Below are 14,426 nucleotides of genomic sequence, written 5' to 3' on the forward strand. Positions count from 1 at the left end.
TACTTACCTATCCAAAATGAAAAAAAAAGTTTTGCCCATAGTTCTACTTTAACCACTTCAGCACCGGGAGATTTACCCCCCTTAATGACCAGGCCATTATTTGCGATACGGCACTGCGTCGCTTTACCTGACAATTGCGCGGTCGTGCGACGTTCTACCCAAACAAAATTGACGTCCTTTTTTTTATTTGATCACCTCTGAGATTTTTATTTTTTGCACTATAAGCAAAAAATGAAAATAAAACAATAATTTTTAACTTTCTGCTATAAAACACATCCAATAAAAAAATGTTAAAAAAGTTCTTCATCAATCTGTATTCTGCTACATATTTTCGGTAACAAAAAATCCCAATAAGCGTATATTGATTGGTTTGCACAAAAGTTATCACGTCTATAAAATAGGGGAGAGATATATGGATTTTTAGTAATAGCGACTTATAGCGGGACTATTTCGGTAGACAATCGGACACTAACTGACACACTTTTTTGGGGGAACCAGTGACACTAATACAGCAATCAGTGCTAAAAATATGCACTGTCACTGTACTAATGACACTGGCAGGGAAGGGGTTAACATCAGGGGAGATCAAAGGGTTAACGGTGTGCCTAGCCAGTGTTTATGTGTACTGTGGGGGAGGTGCTTTTAGTAGGGGAAGGCATGGATCCTAGTTTGCAGGAACACGGGATCAATGCCCTCCGTACTCACAGATCGCCAGTCTGCCTGTGTATCGAACGATCGGCGGGTGCCGGCAGACATCGGGGTCTGATCAGCTTCTGCACAGCGGGAGCGAGCTGCTGGCGTCGTGCACTCCCGCCCAATACCAGAAATGCAGGAACATGTGTGTGTATATATATATATATATATGTACACGTGATCCCGCGCAGCCGCAATGCAACAGTAAAACTGCTATAGGCCGGTCAACAAGTGGTTAAGTATTGTATTCCATTCTCAGATCTGATGACATTCCTTAAATCGGAGATGGCGGCCAGTCCCACCGCTGGAGATTAAAGCCAAGCTCAGGATCCATCCCCCGTCCTGCCCCCATTCGAAAATCCTAGTGCCAGTGCAGTTTTTTAATTCACAAATGTCTGACACAGATCAGCCCCCTGCTGATCTCATCTTGTGATCTGCTACAAACTTACAATGTTGCAGTCTGACCACTGGGGGGAGGGGAGACTGAGGGAATGCTCCAAGGAAATGCTACAATGTTGCAATCTAATAACTTCAAAGTGTTTCTAAACCCAGGACTCTGCATTCATTATATCTGATCTCCCCAGGACTCTGCATTCACTATATCTGGTCTCCCCAGGACTCTGCATTCACTATATCTGGTCTCCCCAGGACCCTGCATTCACTATATCTGGTCCCCCAGGACTCTGCATTCACTATATCTGGTCTCCCCAGGACCCTGCATTCACTATATCTGGTCTCCCCAGGACCCTGCATTCACTATATCTGGTCCCCCCAGGACTCTGCATTCACTATATCTGGTCTCCCCAGGACTCTGCATTCACTATATCTGGTCTCCCCAGGACTCTGCATTCACTATATCTGGTCTCCCCGGGACTCTGCATTCACTATATCTGGTCTCCCCAGGACTCTGCATTCACTATATCTGATCTCCCCAGGACTCTGCATTCACTACATCTGGTCTCACACAGTACACAGAACATGGAAATGCAATTATTTTAAGAAATATTAACTGCTAAATACCTTTTCTCATCAGCAGTATATAGGAGTCTTGTGACTTCTATCAGTGTCTGGTTAAAGCTTGTAGGAGGAGTTTTCATTCTCCTCTGACTCTCCTATGAGGCTGCAGGTCCCCTGACCCTCTGTCAGGACAGTGCTGATTGGCCCTGTGCTGATCACATGCACTCTCCCCAAAAACTCTCTGGCAATACACACCAAACTGAGCATGTGCAGAGTGCCCCCAAGGCTCTGTACTATCAGGAGATGGATTGGGGACAGTGGAAGAAGGGGAGGATCAGAGAAGACCGGATCAATGCAGAGGAATAACCCCTTAGGTTCCACAGTGAGTATAACAAGCATGCTTTATTGTATATACAGACTGATTTCACTCTTGTGGGTTTAGTATCACTTTAAAGGGCGGTTCACACTGAAATTCCAAGATCGGTGTTTTTGAATACTTTCGATTTTTTAAAAATAGCATTGTTGACGTCGGGATAAACCGGACGTGATGTCATGTCATCGCTTCCAGGTTACCATAGCGGAGGCCCGATCAAAATGAAACAGAACTTGGAGGCGAAGGCGGAGTGCCACCCTGATCACCCTGTGAGGTGCTCTCTGGAATCTGCAGATTCAGGTAAATGACATTTTGGACTTTAGCACGGCTGCAGCGTTTTCTGGATCCCATTACTCTCACTAATCGCTTTCACTCATCGCCTGGAAGATAACGACAAACTTTACAAGAGGCCGCTGTGATGACAGAGGACGCCGCCAGTGATGTCTACAAAGAGCGCTAATCACTTAATTCGCTCGGCTAAGACTCCACTAGAAGCGATCTTCCCATCGGAGAATCCTCGGCGTCCCGTCAGCCTTGTAACTCCGGCCAACACAGTCATCGGGGCGAGGTGTGTGCGCCGGTCCGCGGCCCCGCCAATGTCACTCACTGCCAGGACCGACCCTTTGAAGTGCCACAGAGCGAACGTATCATCAAAGTGATGGAGGAGATCGTTAATGTTTAACCCGAGGCAGAAGGATGTGCCGGCGTCACACAAAGCTCGTCTTTTCTGTCCGCCTGCTACTTCCCTGTCCTGTATATACACCGCGCTGAGCGCCCGCCGCATGCCCTGCTGCACGCCCCGCCGCACACCCGCCGCACGCCCCACCGCACACCCCGCCGCACGCCCCACCGCACACCCCGCCGCACGCCCCGCCGCACACCCCGCCGCACGCCCCGCCGCACACCCGCCACACGCCCCACCGCACGCCCCGCCGCATACCCCGCCGCACACCCCGCCGCACTCGGTCATGCAACGCTGTACCTAAATTAAATGTTTATCATTTTGTTCCCACAAATAGAGATTTCTTTTGATGGCATTTAATCGCCACTGGGGGGGGGTTTATTTTTTGCTAAATAAATGAATAAACATCGGAAAAAAAATAAATAAATATAACGCTTTTCTTAGTTGCTAATATGAAATTTTGCAAATAAGTAATTTTCTCTTTCACTGATGGGCACTGATAGGCGGCACTGATAGTCACACTGATGGGCACTGATAGGTTGCAGTGATGGGCACCGGTAGGCAGCACTGATGAGGAGGCACCAATAGGCGGCACTCATGGGCACTGATAGGTTGGCCCTGATAGGCCGCACTGATTGGCACTGATAGGCGACACTGATGAGGCAGCACTGAGAGGAGGCACTGATAAGGCTGCACTGATATGGGGCACTGATGAGGCAGCACCGATGGGCACAGATGTTTACTGATAGGCTGTACTGATAGGCAGTGATAGGCTGCACTGACGAGGAGGCACAGATGAGGCTGCACTGATATGGGGCACTGATAGGCAGCACTGATGAGGCGGCACCAATGGGCACTGATGAGGAGGCACTAATGGTTACTGAGAGGCTGTACTGATGGGCACTGATGGGTGCTGATAAGGCTGCACTGACATGCAGCACTGATGGGCACTAATAGGCAGACTAATGGGCACTGATAGGCAGCACTGATGGGTACTGGTAGGCAGCCCTGATGAGGAGGCACTCATGGGCATTGATAGGTTGGCCCTGATAAGCAGCACTAATGAGGCGGCACCGATGGGCACTGATGAGGCTGCACTGATATGGGGCACTGATGGGCAATGATAGGCAGACTATTAGGCACTCATAGGTAGACAAGTACACACTATAGAGGGATGTGCTTTGTTCATATTTCATGTCTGAGGTTTACAACCACTTTAAAGGCCTCATTCATGCATTTTTGTTTGTTTGGTTTTTTTTGCGTGCGATTTTAGCGCAATTTCACATGTCATATATAGGGCAGCCTATGCCCACATTCCTGAGCGATCTCAGTGTGATTGGCCCTAAGGTGACTTTTATCCAACTTGTGCCCATAGACTTTAATGGAAGTCGCCTCCAAGTCAGATTCCCATTTTAACTACTTCCTGCCCGCGCTATAGGCGAAAGACGGCTACAGGGCGGGCCTTAATTGCCAGAAGGACGCCCATGGACTACCTCCCGAGCATGCGCTGTCTGCGCGTCCCTGCGGGTAGTGCGCGGCGCGCTTTGTGATCACCGAGTCTATGAGGCTCGGCTGATCACAGATCGGAGCCCTTACCATGTGATCAACTGTCAGCCAATGACGGCCGATCATGTGATGTAAACAGAAGATCGGCAATCAGTATTTTTTTCCCCTCACGCTGTCAGCACGAGGGAAGGAAAAAGCCGATCGCCGGCTTCTGTCAGAGCATCTGTCCCTCACACAGAGAGCCGCGGCTGCCTCATTTGTGCCCACCAGTGCCAGCTGCCAGTGCCATCTACCATTGCCCATCATGCCACCTACCAGTGCCCACCAGTGCCACCCATCAATTCCCACCAGTGCTGCCAATCAATGCCCATCAGTGCCACTGATCAGTGCTGCCTATCAGTCACCTACCAGTGCCCATCAGTGCCACCTATCAGTGATCATCATTTTCACCTATCAGTGCCGCTTATCAGTGCCCTTCAGTGCCACCCATCAGTGCCCTTCAGTGCCACCCATCAGTGCCAACTATCAGTGCCATCAGTGCCACACATCAATGCCACCTCTCAGTGCCATTTATCAGTGCCGCCTCATCAGTGCCACCTATCAGTACCCATCAGTGCCGCCTCATCAGTGCCACCTATCAGTGCCCATCAGTGCCGCCTATCAGTGCCCATCAGTGCCGCCTATCAGTGCCCATTAGTGCCGCCTTATCAGTGCCTATCAATGCCCATCATTTTCGGCCCTTTTTCGTTTCACTTAGCAAAAAATAAAAAACCCAGCAGTGATTAAATACCACCAAAAGAAAGTTCTATTTGTGTGAAAAAATGATAAAAATATCCTATGTGTACAGTGTTGTATGACCGCGTAATTGTCATTCAAAGTGTGAGAGCGCTGAAAGCTGAAAATTGGCCTGGGCAGGAAGGGGGTTTAAGTGCCCGGTAAGCAAGAGGTTAATTGATGTGATTTGGATCCGACATTACAGGAAGATTACCCAGGTATTCCCTGAAGTTGCTTCAAAGTCGCTTCAAATCGCACAATTGTGAATGGAGCCTAAGTCTTGCCTTACATGTGCAGCTGCATGCGCGGGTAGAGGGTGCAGGGCAGCCCATTCATTTCAATAGACATATGCAGGTCATTTCGTACCGAATGAAAATTCAGACAATTTTCCTTTTTCGGAAATTCGGATGTATCGGAATTAGAATAGTACCAAATTTAAACAAATCTGAAATAAAATAAAAATTCTGACAAAATTCGAATAGTTTTCCAATTTCCAAAGAGAATAAAATAGAATAGAAAATAAAGGAATAGAATAGAAACATTTTTTTTTCTATTCTATTTCTTTATTTTCTCTTTCATTTTATTCTCTTTGGAAATTGGAAAACGATTCAACTCCGAAAACTTTTTGAATCGATCCAAATTCGAATTAGAAAAATTTGAATCGATTCGAAAACGAATGAACAATATGAATTCCTTAAACAAATTTAACGAAACAAATTTATTTAAATAGCGAACTGAAGCGAAACTAATTTTTTCGTTCTGCGCATGTCTACATTTCCATGGGCTGCCTTAGCCGCAAGAAACGCGTGGAGAGAAATCCCCGACTCTTTTTGTAAAATTTTGCCGCACCGAACCACATGGTGCTAAATTAATGACACCCCCCCCCCTTCCATGCGTCTGCTACAGAGCAGTGCATTTCTGTACATGTCAAGTGTGCGAATTTTTTTTTTGTGCATGCGCTTGACACGCATAGAGGTGAACCAAGGGGTTCCCTTCAGCTCTGCATTTTCTGAAGTGGCGTTTTTCAGAGAAAACTCTAAATGTAGCATTTTGTAACTCTCTGATGAGAACATCGGACGTCACGTCCCCGGATATTCTTCAAATGTCAGACATTGCAGAATGGAATCGCTCGATCGACCTGCTGTGACTTAAAAAGGTCATCCTGCCCAGAGCTGACATTTCAGGTATCAGTCACATTTTAACATGTACGTGTTCAGTGGTACCTGGGACAAGGTCCTCCAGATGTGCCTGGGACAAGGTCCTCCAGCGGTGCCTGGGACAAGGTCCTTCAGCGATACCTTGGACGAGGTCCTCCAGCGGTGCCTGGGACAAGGTCCTCCAGCGGTGCCTGGGACAAGGTCCTCCAGCGGTGCCTGGGACAAGGTCCTCCAGCGGTGCCTGGGACAAGGTCCTTCAGCGGTGCCTGGGACAAGGTCCTCCAGCGGTGCCTGGGACAAGGTCCTCCAGCGGTGCCTGGGACAAGGTCCTCCAGCGGTGCCTGGGACAAGGTCCTCTAGCGGTACCTGGGACAAGGTCCTCCAGTGGTGCCTGGGACAAGTTCCTCCAGTGGTGCCTGGGACAAGGTCCTCCAGCGGTGTCTGTGACAAGGTCCTCCAGCGGTGCCTGGGACAAGGTCCCCTAGTGGTGCCTGGGACAAGGTCCTCCAGTGGTGCCTGGGACAAGTTCCTCCAGTGATGCCTGGGACAAGGTCCTCCAGCGGTGTCTGGGACAAGGTCCTCCAGCGGTGCCTGGGACAAGGTCCTCCCAGCGGTGTCTGGGACAAGGTCCTCCAGCGGTGCCTGGGACAAGGTCCTCCAGCGGTGTCTGGGACAATGTCCTCCAGCGGTGCCTGGGACAAGTTCCTCCAGCGGTGCCTGGGACAAGGTCCTCTAGTGGTGCCTGGGACAAGTTCCTTCAGCGGTGCCTGGGACAAGGTCCTCTAGCGGTGCCTGGGACACGGTCCTCTAGCGGTTCTTTGGACAAGGTCCTCCAGTGGTGCTTAGGACGAGGTCCTTCAGCGGTGCCTGGGACAAGGTCCTCCAGAGGTGCCTGGACAAGGTCCTCCAGCACCCGAGGCCAAAAAAGGCCAAAGTGTGGCCCCTACGTGAGAGGGGAACTACTGCAGCAGCCAAGTGTCGCAGGTCCTGCCCTTTTAGCAGCTCCCTCCCGCTGAAGCACCCAAGGCGGGCCGCCTCTTCTGCCTACCCCTCGGCTCAGCTCTGGTCTTGACAAAGGCCTGCAACTGACTTGTTTTAGGTTTTCGTATCCATCATGGACAGGGAAGAAGAGAGGGATCCCCTCATAATGGCCCAAAACCTGAGAACACAATGGCAAAGATTTCATGAAAGAGGTCCCTGAGGTTTAAATCCACAGCTTCTACCGGGAAGCTCACCGATCAGTTTGGGGTGAACGGTCCTCTTTATTACACTTCAGCAGAATTGCTCTCATTCAGTTTTGAGGGTGCTTGTCAAGTTGGTGACCACCATACTTCCACTACAGCACACCAAAAGCAGCTTAGTTCTGTGATGGTGCAAATGATGTGCAGGAGGAATCATCTGTATGACCCTGGGGTCCAACCTACCACCCAAGGGCCACATGCTGCCCTCTGGCACTTGCTGTGTGGCCCCTCGTATACCTCAGTTGTCAACAGTGAAGGCAACCATTTCTAAAGAGCCTATAATGACTGATCTCTGGCAGTCTCATTTTGCATGTCCCCAACCTCCAACTATCTCCTGTAGCGTGCCTTTAGCCTCCAAGCGCCTCATGACTGATCTCTGGCAGTCTCATATTGCATGTCCCCAGCCTCCAACTATCTCCTATAGCGTGCCTTCAGTCTCCAAGCACCCCACAACTGATCTCTGGCAGTCTAATATTGCATGTCCCCAACCTCCGACTATCTCCCATAGCTTGTATTCAGTCTCCAAGCACCCCACAACTGATCTCTGGCAGTCTAATATTGCATGTCCCCAACCTCCGACTATCTCCTGTAGCTTGTCTTTAGCCTCCAAGTGCCTCATGACTGATCTCTGGCAGTCTCATATTGCATGTCCCCAGCCTCCAACTATCTTCTGTAGCTTGTCTTTAGCCTCCAAGTGCCTCATGACTGATCTCTGGCAGTCTCATATTGCATGTCCCCAGCCTCCAACTATCTCCTGTAGTGTGTCTGTCTCTGGTAGTATAGATGGCCACGGGCTGAATGGAAGAAATCTAACAGATTTTTGATGGTGTGGATGGAGGAATCTCCCGCCGTTGCCTATTGCACTCTGATAGCTGTCAGAATACCAGAACAAGGGCTGCAGCTGATTGTCCACAGTTACTGCTCACCTAACAATTGTCCTCCCAGATCCTTCAATCTTGGGGGTCACCCCCCCTCCCCCCCACACACACACATTTAGGCCAATTCAGCAGGAAACAGATGACATTCGATCTGTATGACCAGCTTGTGTTCAAAGTCTCTGACAGTCTTCTGTCATCTACTGAACATCATGTGTGGGCCCCCTGTGGAGCTGTCAGGGGCCACAGTTGAGGCCCCATACAGTCACCCTATTCATTAACCTCTGCTGTAAGCTGCGACTCCAGCACTCCAGCTGTTGTAGAACTACAAGTCCCAAGAGGTATTGCAAGACTTTGACAGCCACAAGCATGACCCCCAGGAGAAGAGGGATGATGGGATTTGTAGTTTCAGCTCAGCTGAAGCAACAAGGTTGGCTACCCCTGCCTAAAAGTATATCTAAAGCCATATTTATAGAACATCGTGTGGAAGGGTTGGAAGCCTTGTCTTATCTTCTCTCTGTGTCCCCGTGGGGAGGAATTTCCCTGACTACCTGTTGTGTCTCCAGGACAGGAAGTGAAGGGGAATCCCAGGACAGGACAAAACCCCCAACACTCTGATGTGGAATTTAACCTTATATACACCCCTGATGGCCCGAGGGCCACAGGTGGCTCTTTGGTGCTTTCCTTGGATACAGGTAGTTATTAGTCAGAGTGCTGATCTCTAGCAGTCTCGTGTTACATGTTTCCAGTCTCTGACGGTATCCTGCAGCATTTGTCCAATCCCCAGCCACACCTGTAGCACAGTATGTGCCCTCTAGCAGTGAACGTTATGTGTGGCCCCATAGTGACATCAAGGGCCACAGCTGACCTTGGTAGTGCAAAACTTCTTCCATACATTATCCAGAAATAAAAAAAAACTTGAGCTTTACATATATACATTATATATACATGAGGACTATTATAACACAACAATCATTATACAGGAGGTGTACACTTCCGGTGATAACTGACAAGTGCGGGTGCTGTTTGCAACTTTGCAGGTATTACTGTTGTGGGACTACAAGTACAAGCATGCCCTCCTGAGCTGATGTGGGACTACAAGTAGAAGTATGCCACCTGAGCTGGTGTGGGACTACAAGTACAAGCATGCCCCCTGAGCTGGTGTGGCACTACATGAGCAAGCATGCCCCCCTGAGCTGATGTGGGACTACAAGTGCAAGCATGCCCCCCTGAGCTGGTGTGGGACTACAAGTACAAGCATGCCCTCCTGAGCTGATGTGGGACTACAAGTACAAGCATGCCCCCCTGAGCTGGTGTGGGACTACAAGTACAAGCATGCCCTCCTGAGCTGATGTGGGACTAGAAGTAGAAGTATGCCACCTGAGCTGGTTTGATACTACAAGTACAAGCATGTCCCCCTGAGCTGATGTGGGACTACAAGTACAAGCATTCCCCCCTGAGCTGGTGTGGGACTACAAGTACAAGCATGCCCCCTGAGCTGGTGTGGGACTACAAGTACAAGCATGCCCCCCTGAGCTGGTGTGGGACTACAAGTACAAGCATGCCCCCTGAGCTGGTGTGGGACTACAAGTACAAGCATGCCCCCCTGAGCTGGTGTGGGACTACAAGTACAAGCATGCCCCCCTGAGCTGGTGTGGGACTACAAGTACAAGCATGCCCCCCTGAGCTGGTGTGGGACTACAAGTACAAGCATGCCCTCCTGAGCTGATGTGGGACTACAAGTACAAGCATGCCCCCTGAGCTGGTGTGGGACTACAAGTACAAGCATGCCCCCCTGAGCTGATGTGGGACTACAAGTACAAGCATGCCCCCTGAGCTGGTGTGGGACTACAAGTACAAGCATGCCCCCCTGAGCTGATGTGGGACTACAAGTACAAGCATGCCCCCTGAGCTGATGACAGCCTGCAGACAAGGACAGTGACGGACAGGTGAGCTCTAAGTTCAGAGCCATTGCTCCTTCTGCAGGAACCCAATCTGTGGCTCTGTAGCCCCTGTGGAACTACAAGTGCCAGCATGCCTGGTAAAGCAAAGGCAGCCACCTCTTGCTCACAGAGAGCGCACAGCATGCTGCAAAGCTTCAGGTGGCTGAGCACCTCTTACCCCCCCGGGGTGCTCAGAGCTGGCAGGCATGCTGGGACTGGTAGTCCAACATCACATGTTTTGCAAGCTGCAGAGCAGAAAAGAAGTTAGGAGTAGGAGAGGAGCAAGGCATGCTGCAGCTTGTAGTTCCTGTGTGGGCTCCTTGGAGGATGAACATAACAGTGCAGGCCTATGCTGGGGCTTGTAGTTCCCCATCAGCCATACAGGGATTGCAGGATTCAAAGACTTTTAGGACCTCTTTAGCCTTCCAACAGATGTGGAGCTGCAAAGCAATACGTTTCCAGGGCATGCTGTAGCTTGTAGTTCATGTGGGCTCGTTGGAGGTTACACATAACAGTGTAGGTGTATGCTGGGACTTGTAGTTCATGTGGGCTCGTTGGAGGTTACACATAACAGTATAGCAGTATGCTGGGACTTGTAGTTCCCCTTCAGACATACAGGGATTGTAAGATCCAGAGACCCTTAGGACCTTATCAGGCTTCCAGCAGATGTGGTGCTGCAAGGCAATACGTTTCCAGGGCATGCTGGGACTTGTGGTTCAGCAAACATGATGTGAGCTCATCGTGAGAGTTTGTACTACAGCCATGTAGGGGAATGCTGGGACATGTAGTTCATGTGGGCTCGTTGGAGGTTACACATAACAGTGTAGGTGTATGCTGGGACTTGTAGTTCATGTGGGCTCGTTGGAGGTTACACATAACAGTGTAGGTGTATGCTGGGACTTGTAGTTCATGTGGGCTCGTTGGAGGTTACACATAACAGTGTAGGTGTATGCTGGGACTTGTAGTTCATGTGGGCTCGTTGGAGGTTACACATAACAGTGTAGGTGTATGCTGGGACTTGTAGTTCCCCTTCAGACATACAGGGATTGTAAGATCCAGAGACCCTTAGGACCTTATCAGGCTTCCAGCAGATGTGGTGCTGCAAGGCAATACGTTTCCAGGGCATGCTGGGACTTGTGGTTCAGCAAACATGATGTGAGCTCATCGTGAGAGTTTGTACTACAGCCATGTAGGTGGATGCTGGGACTTGTAGTTCCACCACAGGACAGTGTTAGGGGTTGGAGAACTACAAGAACCAAAATGACTGCAATGTCGGCTTTGTAGATTCAGATGAGCAAGACAGCTACAGGGGGGTTCTAGGCTGAGGACCAGAAGGAGACCCCCACCCCCCCGGGGGGTGATAGGATCCCCAGAATGTCTACTACCCTAGGATGGCAGAACCCCCTTAATGATGGGGCTCCGCAGGAAGATGAGACCCTGAGGATTTTAGGATCCCAAAATGATTGGGCTCCCAGTAACAGGGCAGGGGGCGTGTCCGTGCCCCCCCCCCCATGTAATAGATTGGGAAGGGGGGGGGGTAGTAGATGGGGGGATGTATTAGGTGGAGGGGGGGTTAGTAGTATATGGGGGGTTATATAAGGTGGATGGGGGGGTAGTAGATGGGGGGGGATGTAATAGGTGGAGGGTGGAAGGGGGGGGGTAGTATTAGGTGGAGGGGGATGGGAGATGGGGGGGTAATAGATGGAGGGGGGGGTAGTATTAGGTGGAGGGGGATGGGAGATGGGGGGGGGGGTAATAGATGGAGGGGGGTAGTATTAGGTGGAGGGGGATGGGAGATGGGGGGGGGGGGTATTAGATGGAGGGGGGGTAGTATTAGGTGGAGGGGGATGGGGGGTAATAGATGGAGGGGGGGTAGTATTAGGTGGAGGGGGATGGGAGATGGGGGGGGGGGTAATAGATGGAGGGGGGTAGTATTAGGTGGAGGGGGATGGGAGATGGGGAGGGGGTAATAGATGGAGGGGGGGTAGTATTAGGTGGAGGGGGATGGGAGATGGGGGGGGGGGGGTTGCTCGTACCTTGCAGGTTCTGCACTCTGATGTCGCTGATCTGCCCGATCAGCTCCTCTCTCTGGAACCAATCATCCCACTCGTGTCCGGCCATCGGAGGCGGAGAGCCCCGACCACTCCGGACAAGTTCACCGAGGAAGTGCGGAGAGGAGACGGAGAACCGGAGCGCCCCTCCCCCGAGTCCGGGGAGAGAGAGGAGAGCCCGCCCCTCTGCCAGCTGTGCCCGGCTCCTGCCCCCTCCCCTACCGCCTGCCCACCTAACTACCCTACATAGACTGCCCCCTCCCCTACCGCCTGCCCACCTATCTACCCTACATAGACTGCCCCCTCCCCTACTGCCTGCCCACCTAACTACCCTACATAGACTGCCCCTCCCCTACCGCCTGCCCACCTAACTACCCTACATAGACTGCCCCCTCCCCTACCGCCTGCCCACCTAACTACCCTACATAGACTGCCCCCTCCCCTACCGCCTGCCCACTTAACTACCCTACATAGACTGCCCCTCCCCTACCGCCTGCCCACCCAACTACCCTACATAGACTGCCCCCTCCCCTACCGCCTGCCCACCTAACTACCCTACATAGACTGCCCCCTCCCCTACCGCCTGCCCACTTAACTACCCTACATAGACTGCCCCCTCCCCTACCGCCTGCCCACCTAACTACCCTACATAGACTGCCCCCTCCCCTACCGCCTGCCCACCTAACTACCCTACATAGACTGCCTTCTCCCCTACCGCCTGCCCACCAAACTACCTTACATAGACTGCCCCTCCCCTACCGCCTGCCCACCTAACTACCCTACATAGACTGCCCCTCCCCTACCGCCTGCCCACCTAACTACCCTACATAGACTGCCCCCTCCCCTACCGCCTGCCCACTTAACTACCCTACATAGACTGCCCCTCCCCTACCGCCTGCCCACCTAACTACCCTACATAGACTGCCCCCTCCCCTACCGCCTGCCCACTTAACTACCCTACATAGACTGCCCCCTCCCCTACCGCCTGCCCACCTAACTACCCTACATAGACTGCCCCCTCCCCTACCGCCTGCCCACCTAACTACCCTACATAGACTGCCTTCTCCCCTACCGCCTGCCCACCAAACTACCTTACATAGACTGCCCCCTCCCCTACCGCCTGCCCACCTAACTACCCTACATAGACTGCCCCTCCCCTACCGCCTGCCCACCTAACTACCCTACATAGACTGCCCCCTCCCCTACCGCCTGCCCACCTAACTACCCTACATAGACTGCCCCCTCCCCTACCGCCTGCCCACCTAACTACCCTACATAGACTGCCCCCTCCCCTACCGCCTGCCCACCTAACTACCCTACATAGACTGCCCTCTCCCCTACCGCCTGCCCACCTAACTACCCTACATAGACTGCCCCCTCCCCTACCGCCTGCCCACCTAACTACCCTACATAGACTGCCCCCTCCCCTACCGCCTGCCCACCTAACTACCCTACATAGACTGCCCTCCCCTACCGCCTGCCCACCTAACTACCCTACATAGACTGCCCCCTCCCCTACCGCCTGCCCACCTAACTACCCTACATAGACTGCCCTCCCCTACCGCCTGCCCACCTAACTACCCTACATAGACTGCCCCTCCCCTACTGCCTGCCCACCTAACTACCCTACATAGACTGCCCCCTCCCCTACCGCCTGCCCACCTAACTACCCTACATAGACTGCCCCTTCCCTACTGCCTGCCCACCCAACTACCCTACATAGACTGCCCCTCCCCTACTGCCTGCCCACCTAACTACCCTACATAGACTGCCCCCTCCCCTACCGCCTGCCCACCCAACTACCCTACATAGACTGCCCCTCCCCTACTGCCTGCCCACCCAACTACCCTACATAGACTGCCCCTCCCCTACCGCCTGCCCACCTAACTACCCTACATAGACTGCCCTCCCCTACCGCCTGCCCACCCAACTACCCTACATAGACTGCCCCCTCCCCTACCGCCTGCCCACCCAACTACCCTACATAGACTGCCCCTCCCCTACTGCCTGCTCACCTAACTACCCTACATAGACTGCCCCCTCCCCTACCGCCTGCTCACCTAACTACCCTACATAGACTGCCCCCTCCCCACCTAACTACCCTACATAGACTACCCCCTCCCCTACTGCCTGCCCACCCAACTACCCTACATTGACTGTCCCCTCCCCTACTG

At 52.2% G+C, this 14,426-nt stretch overlaps 1 protein-coding gene across 1 annotated transcript in view; it reads right to left on the bottom strand.

Moving 5' to 3' along the window:
• Positions 1–12,466, bottom strand: part of CLMN (calmin) — a 175,101-nt gene extending 162,635 nt beyond the window's left edge. Inside the window, 1 exon segment of the mRNA XM_073610631.1 lies at positions 12,238–12,466. Coding sequence (XP_073466732.1) covers positions 12,238–12,322 — 85 coding nt within the window. The 5' untranslated portion in view covers positions 12,323–12,466.
• Between the last annotated feature and the right edge of the window lie 1,960 nt (positions 12,467–14,426).

The sequence above is a fragment of the Aquarana catesbeiana genome, linkage group LG13 (genome assembly GCF_042186555.1).
Source record: "Aquarana catesbeiana isolate 2022-GZ linkage group LG13, ASM4218655v1, whole genome shotgun sequence".
Lineage (NCBI taxonomy): Eukaryota > Metazoa > Chordata > Amphibia > Anura > Ranidae > Aquarana > Aquarana catesbeiana.